General features: G+C 39.1%; 2 protein-coding genes across 9 annotated transcripts in view; one reads left to right on the top strand and one right to left on the bottom strand.

Annotated features, from left to right (window-relative positions):
• Positions 1-1,826: 1,826 nt before the first annotated feature.
• On the bottom strand, positions 1,827-13,165 carry CWC15 (CWC15 spliceosome associated protein homolog). 6 transcript variants are annotated; one of them, XM_058687421.1, is made up of 7 exons: positions 13,077-13,165; positions 11,663-11,801; positions 10,819-10,931; positions 9,860-9,948; positions 8,098-8,211; positions 3,932-4,050; positions 1,827-2,721 (listed from the first exon to the last, which is right to left on the bottom strand). In XM_058687421.1, the coding sequence occupies exons 2-7, from the start codon at positions 11,791-11,793 to the stop codon at positions 2,592-2,594; spliced, it is 696 nt and encodes a 231-aa protein (XP_058543404.1). In that variant the 5' UTR covers positions 11,794-11,801; positions 13,077-13,165; the 3' UTR covers positions 1,827-2,591. The 6 variants fall into 6 exon arrangements, with proteins under 6 accessions (XP_058543404.1, XP_058543403.1, XP_058543402.1 ...); XM_058687420.1 differs by having other exon boundaries at positions 13,016-13,117; XM_058687419.1 differs by having other exon boundaries at positions 13,001-13,111.
• LOC131487116 (lysine-specific demethylase 4D-like) overlaps positions 12,987-20,749 on the top strand; it is a 34,384-nt gene continuing 26,621 nt past the window's right edge. Inside the window, exons 1-3 of one of the 3 annotated variants that reach the window (XM_058687414.1) lie at positions 12,987-13,186; positions 13,349-13,594; positions 15,223-15,316. The gene's annotated coding sequence lies outside the window, so the exon portion shown is untranslated. The other 2 variants (XM_058687415.1, XM_058687413.1) reach the window with 2 other exon arrangements.

The raw sequence follows: 20,749 nt of genomic DNA, 5'->3' as shown, positions 1-20,749 counted from the left end.
CTGAGCCATCAGCACAGAGCCCAACGCGGGGCTTGAATTCACGAATGGTGAGATCATGACCTGAGCCAATGTCAGACGCTTGACCGACTGGGCTACCCAGGTGTCCTTAAGTATTCTTAAGATAAGCCTCTATTCCACTGGAGTGTCTGTCACTAGGTTTCTGATCCTGGCAACCAAGCAAAAGCAATTACCGTATCTCTTGCCCAACCCAAGCTCTGATGAGTTAGGGAGTCTCTTAATTCAAAGTGGGACCATGAATAGAACAATAGATTTTCTAAGTTTTAGCGACCCCTGCTGTATGCCAGCATAGAGAACATGTAAGACATCCCTACTATGTACCTGCCAGATACCTACACCTCAGAGCATTACTCAGTTCCCACCAAACTCCCTTATGACTGTCTCACTGCTATTGTTTCGTAGGTGAGGAAAGTCGGGACTAATTAACATGAAGAGGCAGTCGAGCCTAGTAATTAAGAGGATGGGCTTTAAGAATAAAGACCGTTCTAGGTTGGCATCTCGCCCTTACCCCCTTAAAGGTTTAGGACTTTGCTTTTAAACTTCTCTTATAAACTTCAATTTCCTTGTCTATAAAACAGGGAAAATAATGCCTACCTTTCACAGGGAGCGGTGTCTATTAAATGAACGCAGTACAAGCAACCTTCGTGAATACCGTGTCAAAGCCTGAAGTGACAGACCCGGGCTTCACGTCTAGGTCCATCTGGCTTCAAAGCCCTGGTCCGCACTCAGCATGGGCCCTCAGAGGGATAAAAGGTCCCTCAATGTTTTCCAAGATTGCAAGGCATCAGAACTAAGGAGACTGTTCCCTGCTCTGTAAATCTGAGAGCTGACACCGGAACATTAGGTTTCTTGCATCCGACTCAGGTTACACAACCTGTTTTACGCTGGGAAACTATAGTCAAAAGGGGAATGAAGACATCGAAATGACGTTTACTCCGATTCTTCCTGAACCAAACAGGGAATCTGAAGTCAGCGCAGGCTGTGGTAAGGGTGCACCTACATCAGCCCCAGTGCGCGATCCGCCTTTCAGATGCTAAAAAATTGAAGCTTTTTATGATTCAGTGCCCCCCACCTCTTTTCCTTCACTTTGCCCTGAGTCCCAAGACTAGTTTTGGGAATCTAAGGTCTTTCACATCACATCTAGAAGCACATTTTCATGTAGTTTGAAGGCATTCATACCTGTATTACCTTCGATGCAGTCATTTGGCCTAAGTCTCATCTTCATTTGGAAGCCCCCGGGACTTCCTTCGTATGTAACAGTGGTGCTATTTAGAAACTTGAAAATGAATGTAAAGGCACTTTGTAAATTGTAAAGCTGGAGAGATTTTAAAAATAGGGCTTTAAATATTAATAAAGGGTTTAAAAAAAACCCCACTAACTGAAGTCTTCAAAATTTTGTGTAAATAGATCAACTGGAAAAAAATGCAGAGCATGAATGTGGAAACCTGGGCCCCATTTCCAGCTTTACTCCTGGCTCAGGCTACATACAACCCGTGTCCAAGCTTCCACTGGGGAAATGCTGGAGTAGTGAATATGCTCTCAAAGGGTTGGAATAAATAGTCAGTGATAAAAGCATGTTATTTTTGCTTTCTAAGTTTTATCTTTAACCTTATCGAGCTATCAGTTACAACTGAAGAATCTTAGGACGGAGTCTCTGTAAACGGCTCCATTTCTGATCCCAATTTTTCCACCAAAGTGACACCCTTAAATCAGAGCCCAGGCTTAGGGAAACTTAACTTTCCAGCTGTGTAGAGACGTTCCCACTTCCCACGTACATATCCTCGAAGGTAACAAACAAGCAAACAAAATCCTATTTCCAAAGGTTTTATTTCATGTACTGTTTGCTGTTTAGAACTTTCCTATGCTCTGCATCCTAAAGTCGATCAGTGTGCAAACTCTATCTCATTCAAAAGAGACATGGCCGTTGAGTATCCAGGAAAACACAGGTGAGTGCCACATGCTTACTGGGCATGCTCAAGGAGCTGTTTTGGGCCAAGAAAAAAAGAAAGGAGTGCTTGCAGAAGCGAAAGATACCCCATGCACCCTCAGACACACACTCAGGGAGCTTAGAGGTTGAGGACACTCTTCTATACCAACATGTGGGCCAAAACAGAATTCTTTTCATCTTCCATCACGCTTTTAAAAAAGCAGAGAAGACATTACACATTAACTGACCTTAAATCAATGTCAAAGAAATGAGGAGAAAAAAATTAATGCACAAAGAAATACAATTCACAAAACAAAATATGCAATGTTTTAAAAGCTGCATACATTTCAACAAAAAAGATGGGGACACAGATTTGGTTATATAGATTTTTCAAAATATTTATTATAAGAAGGCTCCCGTTCCCATATTAAAAGGGAAACATATGACTGGAAATATTCCAAGAATGGAAACTAGGTTAAACCAATTCCCAAGTCCTTATCAAATAATGGATCCATAAAGGAGAGTATATTTTGGAACTTAAAATTAGGGAAGCCTATGCTTAATGTAGATGGGGAAAGAGAAAACAGAACAAAGTCAGAATGATCGTTTACATTTTACAGTCTTTAATTAAGCACATAAAACTGTACTATTTAATATATTTCTCCATGAACTTTTTGTGAAATTCAGATCGCAGTGTATCATTTACAAATCTTTTGTCTTTCTTCTGATCATCTACACCTTTTGCACAGTTCTTGAAAACAACATCATCATCCCACCTAAAGGAAAAAAGCAAACAGAACACTTACATGTCTGTATCAGGAGACATGAAAAAAGTGAGTTGCAAAGCTTAGTCATTACCCAGAAATATGCTCAACATATACATCATCTGATGCAGCAATTACACCCAAAAGAATAAAGTAATTCTTAATAGGTTGTAATTTTGCTTTATTACAGCAGGAAAGGCAATTCCTATTTAGAGCATACATTCTTATGACTTCTCCTGTATGAGAAACTCTGAGTTAAAAAGCAGAAATACACCGGCTTAATTGCATAAATATTTAATGTTTTCAGGTCTGAAACAAAGAGGCAGCACTGGTATTACCCTGGTTACTGTAGATGGTTCTAGATGATAATAACTGGTCAATTTACTATAGTTCGGATTACCAGATTTTATGCTCTTTGATCAGTTACCACTTAGTAATCATCCACTATAGTATGTGCATTTTATGGCAACAAAAGAAGAAACTACTGGGGTATAACCAGTAAGGCTCATGTACTGGCCCATGTCCACCTGTCACTGCTAGAGTAAAGAATATTCTGGGTGACCCTCAGAAGAGGGACAGAGCATGGGGAAGTGTGCACATGGATTCCTCCTGTAGCTTTCCCCCTTATGACCTGGCTGTGGCTCTGTTAGTCATGAGAACAACTATATGCAGAGTCCTCTGTGTCCTTCTGGCGAGTCTCTGAATGTGAAGGGTGAGCTTGGGACTCTTCCCACACAGATCTAAAACGTAACTTCTGTAGCGCCAATGGCTCAATGCACTGCTCCATCCCTAGCGCTTGGAACAGTATCTGGGGGCACCTGGGTGGCTCAGTCGGTTAAGCAGCCGACTTCAGCTCAGGTCATGATCTCACGGCTCGTGAGTTCAAGTCCTGCAGCAGGCTCGGTGCTGACACCTCAGAGCCTGGAGCCTGCTTTGAATTCTGTGTCTCCCTTTCTCTCTGCCCCTCCCCAGCTTGCACTCTCTCTCTCTCAAAAATAAACAAACACTAAAAAAATTAAAAAACAACAGTATTTGGTGTACAGCTAGTTATCAGAAATATCTACTGAAAGTAAGTACATGTTCATTCCTTCTCCTTCTATCATTCTAATATCTGACGGAGAAGATGACCAGTGAAAAAGGGGTTTTTAGAGGCTTCACATAATATAGCTTGGTATAAAACTCCCAATCTGCAATATATATCCAACTCATTAGTGTAAAGTACCTTCTTTTAACTTTGAAGTTGGCCTGAGGCTGGGATGGGCCAGTGAGATTAAGGAGAGGGTTTCCACTCAATATGTTTTCCATACGTATTCTTTCTTCTTCAGCTTTTTGTTCTTGTTCCTGTCAATAACAGAGGAGGGCTCATTTACTTACATTAATTCTGGGATCAATCTTCTTGCATAACTCCTATTTTAAAAGACTGTTAGGATTTTTATGAGGGAGCTGGAGTAAGAATCAAGGTAGCCTTTTTTTTTTTTTTTTAAAAAGATGTAAGATATACCAGAAAAGTCTCACTTAATCCAAACAATTTGGCTTTTTTACTATCAGTATTTCATGCTTGTCATCATACATTCATTAGTCCGACTCTGAAATTCTAGAATGCATATTTAAACCTATTTTCTTTCTTGAAGTACATACAAAATTCATCGCTCATTCTAAGAGAATACATCAATAAATATATTCTAATAATTTCAGAACATATTAAACATCAAAAAGACACATTTAGCAAAACTATTACCTTTATTTTTAAAGATGGGCTATATATAACCACAATTAAAAAATAATTTTATTTTGAACTATTAACAATGTAAACTTGCAGCTCCAGGATTAGTGACAAGTTATTATTTACCAAGAAGTAGCTCCTAAAATAAAACAATCATGTAAAATCTTATATTCAGTTAACATGCATTTCTACTAATTCACTGCAGGTTTTTCCATTTTGTTCTTATCATTTATTGCTACTAACTCTCCATTTTTACACCTCTCATTCTTCATCAGCTACAAGCTCGTCCTTCTTCACTTTTAATTTAGCATTAACCTCTTTAAACTCAAATCACCCTGTTTCATTTTTAAAAATATAAAATGCCTAGAATTCTTAGCCATAGTAACTGCTGATCTATCTGTTCAGGCTATTTTAAACCAAAGATAAATCCTACTTTATTGGATTTTAGGGATGACAAAAATTAATCAAGGAAAAAGAGACTTTCAATTTAAAGTGAACCTAATAGTGTTTTATATCACTTTAAAAAATAACCTAATTTTTCATACAGGCTAATGATTATTTCATTTTAATATCCAAGTGTGAACAACAGATTTCATTTTTAAGAGGCCAAATAACTGGGAAGTGACAAGATGCAACTTTTAGGGAAATAAACAGGGAAATTACTTTAGGTCACTTTCAGACCTTAAGCAAACAAAATTAAGAGCATCCATCATAGATTAAGAGCAGACAGCTTTCTAAAAACTATGTATTTTTAACAAATTATATTGATGCTGAAAGTGAAAAGATATTTCTCTGAGATGCTATAAAAAAAAAAGAGCTCAAATATACAATGCATCCAACTTATAATAATAATGTATGTGATATGATAAAGTTCTGGCCATTTTATATCTGCATTATTTTTTCTTTCAGAGTCCTGGCTGATTGCCAAACACAGCACTGGAACAAAGGTGCCCACCCTTTCCATACTCAAGTACCAGGCACGTTATGGTTCCCAAACATAGGCTAATAATGGGTAACAGCCTGCATATCAAATCCAAACCGCTCCGTTTTTATAAATAAAATGTTACTGGAACATGGATAGTCAACCTCATTCATTTTGGTATTGTTTGCAGTGGCTTCTGTGCTACAGAGAGCACTAGAGACTGCATGGTCTGCAAGCCTGAAATGTCCTGAAATATTTACCATCGGGCCCTTTACAGAAAGCTTCCTAACCCCTGACACAGGGTGACTGGTTTGAAAATGTTATTTTGGGACACCTCAAAAACCAGCCACTAGAAAACCAGACAGGCAAACAGGAAAAAAAGAAATAACTGTCATTCAATCCCAAGAAACATCAATACATTTTTGTACAAAGACAGTAGATGAGCCCCACAAAATTCCAAGATCTTTGTCTAAAATGTTTATTCTTGGTGCGCCTGGGTGGCTCAGTTGGTTAAGCGTCCAACTTCAGCTCAGGTCATGATCTCACAGCTCGTGAGTTCGAGCCCTGTGTGGGGCTCTGTGCTGACAGCTCGGAGCCTGGAGCCTGCTACGGACTCTGGGTCTCCCTCCCTCTCTGCCCCTCCCCTAGCTCGCATTCTGTTTCTGTCTCTCTCTCAAAAATAAACAAACATTAAAAAAAATAAATGAAATGAAATACATTTATCTTTTCTAACGGTCAACCAAATGCATTTGAATTCTATGTCTCTTTACATATCTAGAGCTGTTAGGCAAGCTGATAGATTCTGGAATAGAACAACTGCCCTCTAGTGGTGTGCAAGTGATATCAGGAAAGTTCTTATAATTCTTTGATTTTTAAAAATTAGATACAATTATAGGCTATTATGGGAATTATGCCACACTTTGATGAGAACTATCCTTAAAACATTCTTCTTCCAATTTGAAATCCAGCAATGTTCTACTTCCCTAGACTCCTCACATGAACCCATGTCAGTCTTTTTCCCCCCTTTAAACAGAACAAATCCTTGGTTCAAGCTTGGTTCAAGCTTGCACAGAGAGAGGCTCATTAGAAAAAGCTGAGTTGTTTTGTTTGAAAGTGGAAGCAGATATCTTCATCTGAATGTCTCGTAATGAATCAAATTCAACCTGTTCCAGAGGTCGTCATCTCTTTTCTCTCCGTCTAAACACGCTCATCCTTCTGCCATCCCCTGTATTAGTGACTGGCAGCAACATCTCCCCAGAAACTGGGGGGTCATCGTGGCTGCCACATCTAATCAGCCACTTTATCTGGTCAATTTTACTTCCTCGACAGCTCTATCAGCATCTACTTGAGTCTCTCAATCCCAATTCCTATTATGCAAAATTATCATAATTGCATGTGAGGATTACTGGAACAGCCTCCTCGATCAGTTCTCTCAATACAACCTCCATACCTCTGCCAGAGCAATCTTTCCAAACTGCGTATCCAATAATTTTATTATTCATGTTTCCCGGTGTTACTGAAATATTTCATAATAAAATAAACAAAAAAATAAAATGCATATCCAACCTTATCAATCTCCTGCTGAAATCAACTAGCTCCTCATGGCCTTCAAAACCCGAGTCCAAACTCCTTTAGCGCTGGCTTGTGAACCACTAAAGCTGTGACCTGTTCGAGCTCACCTGTTTCTTGTCTTATTTTTATTACTATGGCCAATTCATCCAAAGTTTACAAGTATGTGCTATGGGGGCGCCTGGGTGGCTCAGTCGGTTAAGCAACGGACTTCGGCTCAGGTCATGATCTCACGGTTCATAGGTTCGAGCCCCACATCAGGCTCTGTGCTGACAGCTTGGAGCCTGGAGCCTGCTTCGGATTCTGTGTCTCCCTCTCTCTCTGCCCCTCCCCCACTTGTGCTCTGTCTCTCTCTCTCTCTCTCTCTCTCAAAAATAAATAAAATGTAAAAAAAAAATTTAAAAAAAAGTATGTACTATGGATTCTATGTAATCCTTGTAACTCTCACTGAGACAGACATTCTTTTCTTTCACTGTATAAATGGAGAGAATATGGGGACCCAGAAGTTAGGTAAATTGCCCTAAGTTATATAAAACCTATTGACAGACTATATCAACATATGCCTGGAAAGAAGGCTGCAAAGAGGAGACAAAGATAGCCTCATTATATCCATGGGTTCTCGGTAGGCCATGGTTATATATCGTATTCAACTTTGATTCCTCTGACACTTACTGGACAATGACTCAATGTCTGCTGAACATATGAACAAGTATGTGAACGAAGAGCAGACTGGTAGTATTATTAGGCATGTCTGAGCTATTTGGAAATAATTTTTTTTTTTAAATTTTATTTTATTTTTGAGACAGAGAAAGAGAATGAGCAGGGAAGGGGCAGAGAGAGAGGGAGACACAGAATCGGAAGCAGGCTCCAGGCTGTGAGCCATCAGCACAGAGCCCGACGCGGGGCTCAAACTCACAGACTGTGAGATCATGACCTGAGCCAAAGTCAGATGCTCAACCGACTGAGCCACCCAGGCGCCCCTGGAAAGAATTTTTAACACAACCAAGGAAGTTAGGATGTCACAAAAATAATAGGACTTGTAGACCTACAAGTGCTGTAATATCTAGACATGGCATGATTTCTAATACGAGATGGTATTACTTACATCAAAAAATATTTCTAGTTTAGCACAGAAGATGGAGAAAGATGTAAATATTTAGTATTTCCATTTTACCTTCCTGGCCTGCTCTTCAGCTCTTTCTTTTTTAATTTTTTCTAGCTCTGCAAGAAGAGCTGCAGTATCATCATCATCACTCTCCTCTTCAAAATCTTCATCTTCATCTTCCTCCTGAAAAAGAATGACAACGGCCCAGGAGATTGGAAAGAAAAGGCACATTATTCATTTATTTTTCCATAAAAATCACACTTATCAAATCTCTGGGGCAGCAGTCAGTTTCCTGTTGGGGAAGATAAATGTACTTAAATATAATTAAAATCAACAAGCAACCAAAAAATAAAATAAAACCCCACAAACAAGCTTACAGAATACTTACTAAAATGTCCCTCATATGTTTGAGATTGTAACTTCAAGTAGGGTAACAAAATATCTTTCAAATTTACAGGGTCAAAAGAGATTTTACATATGAAAATAGTTCTAAAATCAGAGAAGAAATACTACACTGATATACGCAGTACATATGTACACGGTGTATCACCCTGAGAGTCAAATAATTTTACTAGCTCAAAACAACTTTTAAGCTAGGAAGTAAGGATAATCAAAAGTACAAAAAAGGGCGCTACATTCTCAGAATAATTTCAAACAAATAGTTATTAAGTCCCATTTAAAATTGGGTTCCCTTTATTTAATTACTGAGTTCACTACTGAATTCACCCTGTCAGGTCTGGAATTAATTGTTGACATATACATTTAGTTTGATGCTCCCCACTAAAGGCCACTCATGTTTTCCCACTGTATGTAGAAAATTGCAAGTTAATTACAGACTACAGGGCCCCACTGAATTTTAATGTTAACTGAAGCACTAATTCTAAAAACCTTCCACTTAGATCGCTTCCCTTCCTAAGCAGAGGAAGCCATTAAGTTGAAGTGCACATCTAGAGAGGGCACCTTTGGTATCTAATGTGGAAAGGCCCCTGGGTTCAACTCTTGGGGGTGCTGACAGACACCCTAGGATGAGGAATGCCCTCTGGGGGTACAGAAAACATGGTCAACCTCCAGGATTTAGTACAGAGAATTCTTTTTTAGGGAAGCTTATTCTTTAATAGAGCACTTCCTTATGTGGTTCTCTGGAGATCAAACTTGCCCTTGAAGTTTGATTACTCTTTTTTTTTTTCTTTTTTCTTTTTTTTTTATATAAAATTTTTTTTTTTTTTTTTAACGTTTATTCATCTTTGAGACAGAGAGAGACAGAGCATGAATAGGGGAGGGGCAGAGAGAGAGGGAGACACAGAATCTGAAACAGGCTCCAGGCTCCGAGCTGTCAGCACAGAGCCTGACGCGGGGCTCGAACTCACGGACCGTGAGATCATGACCTGAGCCGAAGTCGGACGCTTAACCGACCAAGCCACCCAGGCGCCCCGAAGTTTGATTATTCTTGTGATTAATACTTTTTGTTTAAGAATCAACCATGGGGCGCCTGGGTGGATCAATCGGTTAGGTGTCCAACTCCTGATTTTGGCTCAGGTCATGATCTCACGGTTCGTGAGACCAAGCCCCGTGTCCAGCTCTGAGCGGAGCCTGCTTGGGATTCTCCCTCTCTCTTTCTGCCTCTCCCCTGCTCATGCTCTCACTCTCTCAAAATAAATAAATAAACTTAAAAATCAACCATAAAGCTTAACACTGATGTCAGGGCTACATGTGAATAACAGGAAGTAAATAAATACAGGTCACTTCTCAAAGTCAAAAAACAAAAAAAGCATTTCAGAAAACACAATAAAAAAATTATCACGTGGAGATCAATGGAGGAAATAAAACATACATCTGTTAGAGGATCATCTGCATCAAGGTTGGCAGCAGGAATCTGGTCTAACCGAGGTTTCTTTGACACTGATGAGGAGGTTGTATGTTCTGGGGGAAAACAAACATCATTTAGCTTACTAAAATAAACACTGCATTTCTTGTAACATTTTAGGGACGTGTGGGCACAAAGAGCTTACAGGAACCACAGTGCCTGGAATGTGCCCTTGGTTAAGTATTTGTTGAATGAATTAATGAAAGTATTGATCTGAATAGGAGAACTATATAGCCTCTCTCGGGAAATTGAGGAAATAGTTTACATATACTGAAAATATAAAAAAGCTACTGTAACTGATGCCTGTAAATGCCTGCCAAAAACTAGCGACAAAACTAAGAGACCCTCATAGACAGAAACTTATGGGGCTCAATGAGTGTGGCTATTCTCAACAGTAAAAACCTTTATGTGAGGGGCGCCTGGGTGGCTCAGTCGGTTAAGCGTCTGTCTGACTTCGGCTCAGGTCACGATCTCGCAGTTTCTGAGTTCTAGCCCCGCATCGGGCTCTGTGCTGACAGCTCGTAGCCTGGAGCCTGCTTCAGATTCTGTGTCTCCCTCTCTCCCTAGCCCTTCCCCTCTCGAGCTCTGTCTCTCTCTCAAAAAATAAATAAACATTAAAAAAAAAAGATTAAAAAAAAAAACCCAAACACCTTTATGTGAACTGAAACAACAGCTACTAGGTATCCCCAGGTCATCCTGTTCCTTCTACCACAGAAGCACAGATGGAATTAGAACCCAACCTCATCAGTGCTAATCTAATCGCTTAAGAAAGTGTTCCTGATGTCTTAAAGCAAACAATATTTTAAACTGTTCACACCAATATTTTAAAGGCAAACAAAATACTGATCAGTTCCGATTAGAACATGAAATAAAAACCGTTATTGACCTAATTTCAGGAAACAAATGTCTGGGGGTAGTGTTAGTACCTCGTGTTGGACGATCTCTATTTTTTTCTCTGGCGGCAGCTCGCTCTCTCTCCTCCAGCTCTCTCCTGAAGTCACGGTTGCGAACCTCTTCAGGGGCATCCTGAGTGGTTTGTCTAAAGGAGAAACAAATGAGGGCAAAAATGTTACTTAGGCAACACGGATACAAGTTACATCCTTGTGATGTTTCCAATATTTCATTTTTTCTTTTTTTTTTAATTTTTTTTTCAACGTTTTCAATTTATTTTTGGGACAGAGAGAGACAGAGCATGAACGGGGGAGGGGCAGAGAGAGAGGGAGACACAGAATCGGAAACAGGCTCCAGGCTCCGAGCCATCAGCCCAGAGCCTGACGCGGGGCTCGAACTCACGGACCGCGAGATTGTGACCTGGCTGAAGTCGGACGCTTAACCGACTGCGCCACCCAGGCGCCCCTGTTTCCAATATTTCAAAAAGCACAAAGTGAGTCACACATATTTTCCCATAAGGCTGCAGATGAATTAAAATGTCTTTACTTTTTGTTAGCCATGTCATCTCAGGGCTCATTACTGTGACACTTTTAATCTCATAATGATTAGTGCAGACCGTGCACAGGCCCTCTGAGGTAACTATTACTGTGCCACCTACATATGGAAATTCCCAGTTAACAGCAATTTCTGCATCAGTAATATACAGTAGTGCATTATAATCAGAGCATAATTTTAATGTCAAATACTCTATTGCATTCTACGCCTATGAAAATAGAGGACTTAAGCGATCAATCCTCAAACATGTTACAGTCTCATGACCATGCCATTTAACATTTTTAGTCTTGTTTTCTGAACAAGAAAATGAAAAGTCTTCGTTACCTATATTTTATCTTTGTATGAGAAGGTAGGTCTCTACTTGAATACTGCTTTGAGAGTTGGCTCAAATCACCTTCTCCTTTTCCTCTCCCCCCTCTCGCAGGTTCAAAAGTTGGCCTAGCTGCTGTTGTCATCTTTTATGCTTTAAAGAAAAACAGTATCCAGTTAATTCCAATATGATAAACTCTCATTGCATAAAGTATTCATAAATATCCATCCTTGTGAAATAATTTCCAAAACTCATTCTCCAAAATTTACCTAAAGAATCTCAAACAAAAGTTTTGAAGAAAACAAATTATGAAGCTCAGGGTGTATAAGGAATACGGCTTCTTAGGCGGCTCTTAGTGCAAAAAAATCTCTCATGAAGATCTGAGTTTGTGTTCCTGTTCTCCTGTCTCTGTGACCTTGGGCAAGTCACCGGGCTTAAGTTTCTGTGAAATGGGCTAGATATCCCTCAAAGGATTATTATATGAGAATTGAAATGTCAAAGTCTTGTAAAATTTAGCACTGCCACGATTAACTTTTAAAAATTCTCAACTCAACATTACTCCACCAGACACCCTAACTAAACCTCGTAAAACAGAAAATAGGCTAGTGACGACAAGAACAAAAATTACTTTAAAATCACTGACAAAGTTAGTGAGTGTCCTGGAGAAACGAGTGCTAAAGTTTAATGACGGTTACGTGGGCAAAATTCTCCGCCAACCCTTTGTTGATCCAATTTTCTCCTACAGCCACCGTTATAAGTCAGATCTTTTGTAGGTTACAAAGCTCAAGACAGGACACTCCCCCCCAAAGGATTCTGATAAGCAAAACTCCGGGACCCATTCCTTGCGTTACTTTTGGTTTTGAGCTGCCAAGAGTGGTGCCTGGCAGATGTGGCTCCTAAAACCCCGTTAAGGGTCCGAAAAGCATGAGTGTGGGGACGCTGGGGGAACCGGTATACTGTTCCAGATTTTCAAAAAGGGAAAAGGGGTGTATGCAAAGGGAGAAACTGGGTTGTCTGCCGCTGGGGGCGCCGCCGCCTCCCACACACCCCCGGATCATCGTCGCTCCCACCTCCCGGGGGCTCGCCTTCAGGCTGTTACCAGAAACTCGCTGACTCTTCACCCAAGGCCCGACTCGCAGGGAGTTGGGGGGTTGGAGGGGCGTGGACCCTATTTAACGCCGTCTGCAAAGCTGCCTTCACCCTCCGCGCTCCGCGGCCGGCCCGGGATTCGCCGGGCTCTACCACCGCCCGCTGCTCCGCGGCCTCCTCCGCCCGCGCCCGGTTCTCTACTGCCGACTCCGGCCGCAACCACCCTTTCCCGCCCCTCTCGGACAACAGAGACGACCTGCTACCCTCCTGCCGCTCACGTCGGCCGGGGTCTAATGCTGCAGCCTCCGGAAATCATACAGACACCATTACGACTCGTACCTCCCAGGAGCCTCTGCGCCCAAAGCCAGGGCCCAAGACCCGGAAGCAAACCCTAAGCTCTTTAGTCGCAGTTTAGAGGCGGAGGCAGAGACCAATCCGCAGCAGGCAAGGTGGAAGTCGGCGTGACGACAGAAAGGGGCGGGGCCGAAACGGCCCAGGGGGCGGGCGTTTGAAATCAGTGCTTTAGGGTAGACCCTAAACATCATTTTATACCTTCGAGAACCAATTACTTAATGTCTCTTCCGTCTTTCCCTTCCCCGACCCCCTCCCAGACTCCTTCATTCCGGTGCTGCGTGGACGGAAAGCCCCGGGTAGCCGACACCACGTCCCCGGCTAGCGAGAGAGAGCGTAGAGAAGGATTACACCAAACTGTTTAAATCCAACGGCTCCAGCTTCCTCTCTCCTGAGCTAGACCCAACAAGCCTAGAGAGTTGGGCTACGGAAAAACTAGTGTTTTCATTTAATTGGATATGAAGAAAGAACAAATATGTACGGGGGCAACCACGATCTTTATAAAGGTACCATTCCTGCAAAAATATTAGTCTGCAAAAGCAAAGGTTGTATTCGTATTGTTTGTTAAAATTTCTATTTTTTAGAAAAGTCTAAGTTCTAGTGGGAGGGGAGATGTCACTATTCGAGATTCATTTATGAACCCGATTACGAGCGTTTAGAACGGTGGGCCCAACTGCCAGAAGCACGAGATGCAGTTATAAGATGGCTACTCAAGCGTTAGGTGAACTTTTAATGAGACAACGAACGAGGCGGGGGGGTGGGGGGGGACCTCAGCAGTCGTCTTTCCTCCCTTTCCCAAGAAGCACTCTGGGAGCAGGGCTCTCGTTTGCTTATTAGCCCATATTGGTATCTCTTCACATAGTTTTTGGCCACAGCAGATACTCAATATTTATTAAACAAATGAAAATTCAGCTCCTCCAACTTGGTTTCAAATGTAAAGAGCTCATTAAATTGAACATTAAAAAGCTTTATTTTCGGAACTCTTTCTTTGAAACTTATAAATGAAAAAAAGTAAAAAAAAAAAAAAAAGAAAGAAAGCCCCTTATAAAGTTCAAGATGAAGATCTTAGTTCTTAATGGAGGTGTTTCTCCCCTAGTTTTGCACGTCTCCGTAAAGGACGCTACCATGTATGAGTTATTAAACCCAAATCTTGAGGATCCTAATTGAATTCCTTTTTCTAAACCCTTCACATTTAGTTTATTTGCAAGACTTGCCAATTTTACTTCCAAAATGATACCCCACATTTCATTCCACTGCCACTACCCTAAGTCTAAGACACTTTTTCACCGCCATTTGTAATTGCTCCCTAATGCGTCTTCTTGCTTCCACTTTTGTCCAACGTACAGTTAATTTTGCATATAGCAGTGAGAGTGACCTTTGAAAATTACAAAGCAGGTAGTGTTACTCTCCTGCAGAAAAATCCACTGCACTTAGAGTAAAAGTCAAATTCCTTAATGTGACCTGAGACCTTGTAGAGTCTGGTTCCTGCCTAGCTCCTTGACTTCACTTATAATCAGACACTTCTTACATATTAAACTTTAGCCACAGCCAACAGGGCGTTTCTATTTCACAAACGAGGGTAAGGTTCCTTTGTACTAGGTTTTCTCTGTTGCCTGTGCCCCAAGAGGACTGTTAACATCCTTCAAGTCTCTGCTGAAATGTTACTGTGTCAGTGAGGCTTTTCCCTGACATCTTCTTTGTCACCCCCAAGCCCCGAACATGCAAATACCGTCACATCGCCCTACTTTATTTTTTTTGTAGTACCAAATGCTGCCAAATTTATTCTGCCATTGTTTTTTCGCCTTGTTTTTTGTCTGAGAGGCAGTATAGCAGAGTCGTTAAGAGATAAGGGATCTATAGCCTATCTTGGTGCTAAATTCCAGGTGTGCCTTTGACTAGCTGTTTAGCCTTGCCCTAAAGGGAAAGTTATTTTCCCTTTTTGTGCCCTCAGTTTCCATTATATAAAATGGGGATAATTCTAGTCTTGACCTCCTATTGTTATGATAAGGATTAAATGAAGTAATACTTGTAAAGTGCTTAAAACAGTCTCAGCAAACAGTACTTGCTAAATTAATGTTAGCTATTATTATTATTAATATTATTTTTATTATTATTGTCTATCTTCCTATATTAGAACGTAAGTTCCAGGAAAGCAGGAACCTTGTCTCTCTTGTTCACTGGTGTATCCTCTGCATGTAGAACAGTGCCTGGCACATAATAGGTGCTGAGTAAGTATTTGTTGAATGAATGAATGATTGATGCACTATGAAGTGGAGGAAAGAAGTAACAATGACAGGGTGGTGACACAATTATAGATAATACCCCTGGTTTCTATATCCCAGCTGCCCTTATCAGCCCTGAGTCAATCACCCTGATTCCTTGTGCTCTTAGCCCACCACCATGGGCTAATCTTTGGATCACCCTGATTAAATAACCACCCCTGTAATTCCATTAACACCCACATACAATATCATCAGTCCATGAAGTTAAAAGCTTTGACCTAAATGGTCTGAAAGTAGTAATTAGAAAACACTAAAAAAGTGTTTGCTTAAGTGATTTTAAAGTACTGATAAATGAAACCAAAAGCTTTTGACTTAAGTGGTTTGAAAGTATTAGAAAAAAAAACCTAAAAGCAAGTTTACTAAAAACTTAAAATATACCTTATCAGTTACCTTTGCTGGCAAAAGTCATATATAACCTCCCAGGAGTTCTCATTTTAAGCCCATGACCACAGAAATCCAGTTGTGCCTCGAATTCTGCCTGCAAAACCTCTTATGCTCCTCTAATTGCTTATTTTTCCACTCTGCAATGATATGATTTCCCACAGTCCCCTCTTTCTTCAAATCTACACACCCTTTCCACCCTCTTCCCTTCTCATCCTCTTTCCCAGGAGTGGATGATCTTCTGACTTCTTGCGAAAACAAAAGCTCTTAAACAAGGATTTCTCACGTGCCCTCCAGCAGATCTACCAAACTGCCCATGACTGCGCCCATTACCCTCAGCTCTCTATGGGTTAGTAGACATGAGATGACCTAAGCCCCCTCCTTTGTGGTCTGGATCCTAATCCCTCCAACCTTCTTTGTAACTGACATCCTGCTGTATTTCTTATCTCTCATAATCTATGAATCAATCCATTCCTTGTAGATCATTCTTATCAGGTTTTGGATACATGTAGTAGATCTTAACCTTTAACAATGCTCCTTCATTTTAATATGACAAAGGCAGTATTTTAATTCAATGTGTAAGGGATATTTTACATAATAACTATGACTGTAAAACCGACTCTTGTGGCAGGATGTAATGTGGAGTTCTAGCTTCAGAATTTACACAAATAGTATGTCCTATTGAATTGAATATCCAAAAGGAAAAAAGAAACCATAAATATCTAAGAAGAAACCTTAAGAGACTATTTCCACAACCTAGGGTTTGTAAAGACCTTTTGAGCAAGGCAGAACACCTAAGAGCTGTGCAAAGAGTAAATGTAAAACTTTATCTATATAAAATTTTTATTTTATTAAAGAAGGTGCTTAAAACAAAGTCAAAGATAAATGCTAGATTAACAGGTGAATTTTGTAATACCTATAACATAAAAGGTTACTACTACTATACATAACAAGATACAAACAACCCAATTAAAAAAATGGGCAAAGAATATAAACAGGCCATTCAGAGATAGCAATTCCAAAGAAACAATAAACATAAAAGACACACAACCTCCCTATTAGGAAGATGAAAGGAAACTAATAATTACCACATTATGGTATCAGATTGGCAATAATTTTGACAAATTAACAAGACAATTGGATGGGATTGGGAGAAAAGGGGATCCAGCTAGACAATAGGCATTGGCTCCTGATTTCTCTCACAGTGAAAATAAAAGGTGCTCACAGTGACCTACAAGACTCTCCTCTACATGATTGATTTCCTCTCTTGCTCATGTCTCTCTAGGCTACATCCCTTCCTGGTGTTATGTGATCATATCTCCTGCCTTAGGGTCCTTGCAATAGCTATTTCCTTGGCCAAGAACACTCTCACTTGTCTTATTCAGGTGTAGGTTTAAATGAGGTCACCCAAACATGACAGTCCTATTGAAAGTTGCAACCCTCCTCCCCGTTGGTCCCCCAGCATTCTGTTCTCCTTATCTCCCTTATCCTGCTGTCCTTTTCTTTTTTACATAGCATATGTCCTCTTCCATGATCCTATATAATTTAGATATGTTTATTTCTTTCTCTACTTATTCCATGCAGTATATAAATTCTACAAGGGCAGAATCTTTGTTCATCCCAATGATGTAAGCCAAGCACCTAGAACAGTGCCTGGCACCAAGAGATGCCCACAATTTTTTTACAAATGAATTAATGAATGAATGGATGGATGGATGAATGAATGAGTGATTGAGTGAGTGAGTTCACAGGGAAAGAAATCACATTTTGGTATAAAAAGCTATTGCCTTAATCTCTTTTATATTTTAAAGGAGAGAAAAGTAATTTAACATTCTGCTAGTCTGGAAATAGATTTGAAATGAAGATACACCAAGACCCAAAAAGATTTCTTTTCAGGAAAGAATCACTAAATGAAAAATCCTGTGACTCTCAGGCTCTATAGGCACCATCAAAATTCTAATTCAGTCAGCCCCACCCCCATGCAGTCACAGCTCTAATTTAATCCAACCTTCTTTCAATTCCTCCAATTCTAGTAAACCCTCTCATTTTTACAAAGTTACAAAATGTGAAAATTTTGCTTGAAAATGTTTCTTTGAAGCTTTGAATAAGAAAATGAAGAAAAACCCCCAGTGGTCACAAGTCAGAAATCACGTTAAAACAAACAAACAAACATAAACAATGGCATCTGTTTAAACTGTTTAACTTGAAAATGCCCAATTTTCTAAGATAAAAAAAACAAACTGGTCCTTTGTTTTGACAAGACTAGATGCCCTGAAGCCCAGAGAGATGATTTTCTGGAGACAACTTCAGAATGCAATTTGTGATGGTTCAGGCTAGCTTACTGGATAATAGTGTAATTTTAACACCTTTTACTTAATATGAGCACATGGCTACCTCATCAGCTGGCCAGCCCATAATTACCAAGACAATTAAAAACAAACATATTAAAAAAAAAACAGTTAAAACTAAACAACTGATGTGGGGAAAATAAAGAGACAGACATACTGGGCAAATTCTAAGCAATGCCAACAAAAGAACTGTAGCAACATTATCAAAAGTATTTTGGGGGTACTTGGGTGGCTCAGCTGGTTAGGCATCTGACTCTTGATTTTGGCTGAAATCATAATCTTGCAGTTCACGAGATCAAGCTGTGCATCAGGCTCAGTGCTGACAGCTGGAGACTACTTGGGATTCTCTCTCTCTCCCTCTCTCTCTACCCCTCCCTCACGTGTGTTCTCTCTCTCTCTCCTTCCCTCCCTCCTCAAAAAATAAATATTTAATAAAAAAAAGTATTCTTTAAATAGAATAGCATTAAGAAGGACATGAATAGGGCCATCCTATCATATCATAAAGAAAAATACTCTAGGAAAATATTTCCAATCATGAATATGCAACTAACTACGTAGTCGGGAAAAATATAAAGCAAAAATAAAGAATTAAAAGGAAAAACTGACATCCATAATTACAATGGGGATTTTTTTTAACGTAAGTTTTCTCAGATTAATAGATCAAGCAGACAAATTAACAACATTGAAGCATTGAGTACATAGATACATATGCTCATTGCATTTATATATGCATGTGTATTTATATATTATGTTTATATGTGTATAAAATCCTTGAAAACGAGAATACACATAATTTTTAATAAACATTGAACATTTACAAATTTTAATCAAATATAAAGCCCTCAAATTTCAATAAATGCTTATGTATTTCTAAATGATAATATTTAGTCTTGCCAATTTTTGAGCTTTATATAATGTTAAAAATGTTATATAAATGAATCATGTGTTCATTGTGTTTTGCTTTTTTCCTTCGACTTAATGTATATTTTGTGTAGCTGTAGTATACTATGTGGAATTCCATCGTGTAAAAATACGCAATATGTGTTATTCTAATAACTATGCTTTCTGATGTGGGTGTTACAAATGATGCCACTATGAACACTCTTATAAATGTGCAGAGATGTATGTGTGTACATTTTATTTATATATATCCTGTCAGCAGGGTGAGGGTTTTAGTTCCATACTTTCACCACACTTGATATTGTCCAACTTTTCAATTTTAACTCACCTGATAGATGATAGTAGTATCTTATCGAGGTCTGAATTTGCATTCTTTTGATTACTAAACAACATACATATGTTTAATGTCCATTTGGACTTCTTTTGTGAGGAATTGAGGTCTTCTTTTCTATTGATTCCTCTGAGTTTTTAGTACTTAGGTACCAGCTCTGTTGCTTATTTATGCTACATGTGTATTTTCCATTTCTTGACTCCTCCTTTTGGTATATTTTGATATACAAAAAGTCTTAGTATTTGGGTAGTTCAGCTGATCAGTCTTTTCCTTTCTGCTTTGTGCATGGTATTTATTGATTGAGAAATTCTTCCCTACTTGAAGTTATAAGAAATTCCTGGATATTACCCAAAAGTTTTATAGTTACAGCTTTCACAGTTCCACTAGGAATTCATTTTTGTGCATGCTGTGATAGAGAGGTCTTGAAATCTGGTAAAGCAAGCCATCTTATCTTGACCCTCTTTTATGAGTGCTGTACTATTCTTGGCCCTTTGTGCTTCAATATAAAATGTGAAATGTTATATTCTACAAAAATACTTTTGGGATTTTGATTAGAATAACATTGAATCTATAGATCAATATAAGAAGAATTGACAATTCTACACTATTGAATCTTTAAATCTATGAACAGTTATGTCTTTCCATTTATTTAGGTCTACTTCAATTGCCTCTAAGTAAATTTATATTATTTTCTTTTTAGAAAACTTGCAAGATTTTGTTATCTTTGGCCTTATGTGCCACTTAATTTTTAATACTATTGTAAATGGCATCTTTCTTAAATTTTGATTTCCTAGTTGTTGCTGATATATATAAGTTTTTTTATATATTGCTATTTTAAATTCAGAGACCTTGCTAAACCTTCTTATTAATTAAAGTAGCTTATTTATAAATCTTTTGGATTTTTCATATGTGCAGTGATATCTGTGAATAATGACAGCTTTGTTTCTTCCTTTCCAATCTTTCCCCTCTCCTCTCTCTTTTTCCTTGCTACCTTATGTTGGATGGGACATCCTGGGCAGTGTTTAATAAAGAAATCACAGGCATCCTTATCTTTTTCCTGATCAGAAAGGGAAAGCATTCAACTTTTACTAGTAAAGTGAAGGTTTTAGGTAGATGCACTTTACTCAATAAAATTTCCTTAAAATTTTTAGTTTGCTAAATGGGTGGTGGATTTTATCAAACACTTCTACATCTAGTGGGGTTCTCTTTTAGTTTGTTAGTGTGTTCCTGTATGTATTTATTTAACTATCAACCTTTCATTCTTAGAATAAACCCACCTTGATCCTGATGAATATATTGCAGGAATCAATTTACTCAAATTCTATTTAGGACTTTTGCATCTATGTTCGTAAGTGAGATTAGCTTGTTATGTTCCTTTCTCATAGTGTCCTCATTAGAGATTTGTGTAATAAAATGTGT

This window comes from Neofelis nebulosa, chromosome 10, assembly GCF_028018385.1.
Source record: "Neofelis nebulosa isolate mNeoNeb1 chromosome 10, mNeoNeb1.pri, whole genome shotgun sequence".
NCBI classification, from domain to species: Eukaryota; Metazoa; Chordata; class Mammalia; order Carnivora; family Felidae; genus Neofelis; species Neofelis nebulosa.
The sequence above is the reverse complement of the archived record's forward strand: the minus strand, read 5'-3'. Positions and strand labels throughout refer to the sequence as shown.